The sequence below is a fragment of the Etheostoma spectabile genome, chromosome 13 (assembly GCF_008692095.1).
Source record: "Etheostoma spectabile isolate EspeVRDwgs_2016 chromosome 13, UIUC_Espe_1.0, whole genome shotgun sequence".
NCBI lineage: Eukaryota > Metazoa > Chordata > Actinopteri > Perciformes > Percidae > Etheostoma > Etheostoma spectabile.
The window spans coordinates 22,278,185-22,280,099 of NC_045745.1; the positions used below are offsets into that span (position 1 = coordinate 22,278,185).

Consider the following 1,915-nt stretch of genomic DNA (forward strand, 5'->3'; position numbering starts at 1 on the left):
AAGGGGTGAAGGCAATGGGGAAGGAGTTAGGGGATGCCAGTATATTCTTCCCAGATAGCTTTGAATGTGTGTTTTAAGTCCCTCTGCACACATCTATGATCTTTTTGTTTCAAATCTTCAATTCCTCTCTTCTCATTGAAGTTTCCCCCAGCTTGCACCAGCATACCCCTTATCTTTTTCTCTCTTCTCCATTCACCCCTGCCTCTCCATTGTCTATGGTAGAGGAGGGTGTGGTAATTATAGCATTAGTGATTCCTGAAAGCTGTATTGTCACAGAATATGCATTAGACTCCCTGATAACCTCCTCAGGAGCTGTAAGACACTTTTTCCAGAGCTGTTTGAATTTTAGATTATACTGCTTTATGCTTGCAAGACTACATAGTATATGGAGCATACAATTCTAAATCTGTACGGATATATTCAACCGGGAAGAATTGTTTGTACAATCTGTGGGTGTGGAGACTACAGTGGCTCCCTCTGTATATTTTCTAACTTGAATGTTTACTGTCAGCAAGATAGACAGTTTATATGACAGCTTGCTGTTTCCTATTGGTATTTTTTATGGTGTATATGTAGCAACAAACTACCCGTTGTCTGCCAGTTTGTATGAAAAAAATAAACAGTAAACAAAACAGAATTTCTCGGTCTGCTACTAGAGGCTGAAAAATTTCAAAAAACAGAGGTCACAAGCCCCAAAACATGTTTTTAATGGTCCCGTCATGAAAGCCACCAACACAGACACCCTTCTTGCCAGTTGCTGTTCACATCCCCTGAGGTGCAGGAGTGGGTGGGAAGGACGGGTGAGACTGCACAGAGACTTATTGGTAAAGATGTTGCCCCTAGCGTTTCAGAGCATGGAAAGGATTAAGGGAGGAGGTAGGGAAGTGAAAGGGAGGAGCCGGCTGTGTTTCAGGGGAGAGTGAGGATCACTCCCAGCCGAGAGATACCAGTGAAGCAGAGGAAAAAAGAAAAAGGCAGTGTGGGAGAAAGGGATAGAGATAGTGTAATGAGAAGAATAGTGTCAGAAAACATCAGAAGGAAAGGGAGATAGTGGTAGTGAGAATTGAGAGATAAGAGAGTGAAAGTGAGAGTGTCACAGTCAGAAGGAAACAAACACACAGCTGTCTTGTTTCGTACTGTATGTACAAAAATGTAGGAGCACACGGATGTGACACTAACTGTTTTTTTTACTGGAGCAACATTTAAAACATGTCTTGGCTCATTGTTTACTCTAATGACACAGTGAGCGTGCGCAGCTCACAAATCATGACGTGCATCAGTTGGCCAACAGAAAATGTTGTATGAGTAATGTTTTCAACTTAAATCATGTATTATATTTGATGTGGATATTACAAAACCGTCAGACAGAAAATATCCAACCTACCAGCTCTAGCATGTTTAACTTACTTTGTTTTTATGTTGCAGACGTCTAAATACTCTGAACAAGTGTGCCTCCATGAAACTGGACGTCAGCCACCCTAAGAAGAAAGTAAGTCATTTTATTTTTACTGCAAGCCATCATCTTAACACACTCTTTGTTATTGTTTTGTTCATGCTTTGTGAACTGACATAATTAGACACATTTCTAAAATATCTCTGTGGGGGATTTTATAGTTTAATTTCTCATTTATTTATTCATATTTATTATACAGGAAAGTTAAAAGTAACATTACATTACAATATATAAACGGGCTTGACTCAGTTTAAAACTGGTTTTCAGCAGATTCCTGTTCTGCTGAAACATAACACATTGAACTTGATTACAGCACGTCGGTACAGACATTTGTACAGGACATTGATACGGAATAGACAAATTTGGACAACTAAAACAACAATACAGTTACATAAGGACAAAGGCATTTATACTAGACATCAGCTGGGCTAGACAAATACGGACAGTGCAAACAAGGCTTGG

General features: G+C 39.6%; 1 protein-coding gene across 3 annotated transcripts in view; it reads left to right on the plus strand.

Annotated features, from left to right (window-relative positions):
* The window catches only part of stard13a (StAR related lipid transfer domain containing 13a), a 28,921-nt gene that overhangs the window by 14,617 nt on the left and 12,389 nt on the right, over positions 1-1,915 (plus strand). For all 3 annotated transcript variants that reach the window (XM_032533537.1, XM_032533536.1, XM_032533538.1), the window contains exon 4: positions 1,426-1,489. In XM_032533537.1, coding sequence (XP_032389428.1) covers positions 1,426-1,489 — 64 coding nt within the window. The remainder of the gene's footprint in view (positions 1-1,425; positions 1,490-1,915) is intronic.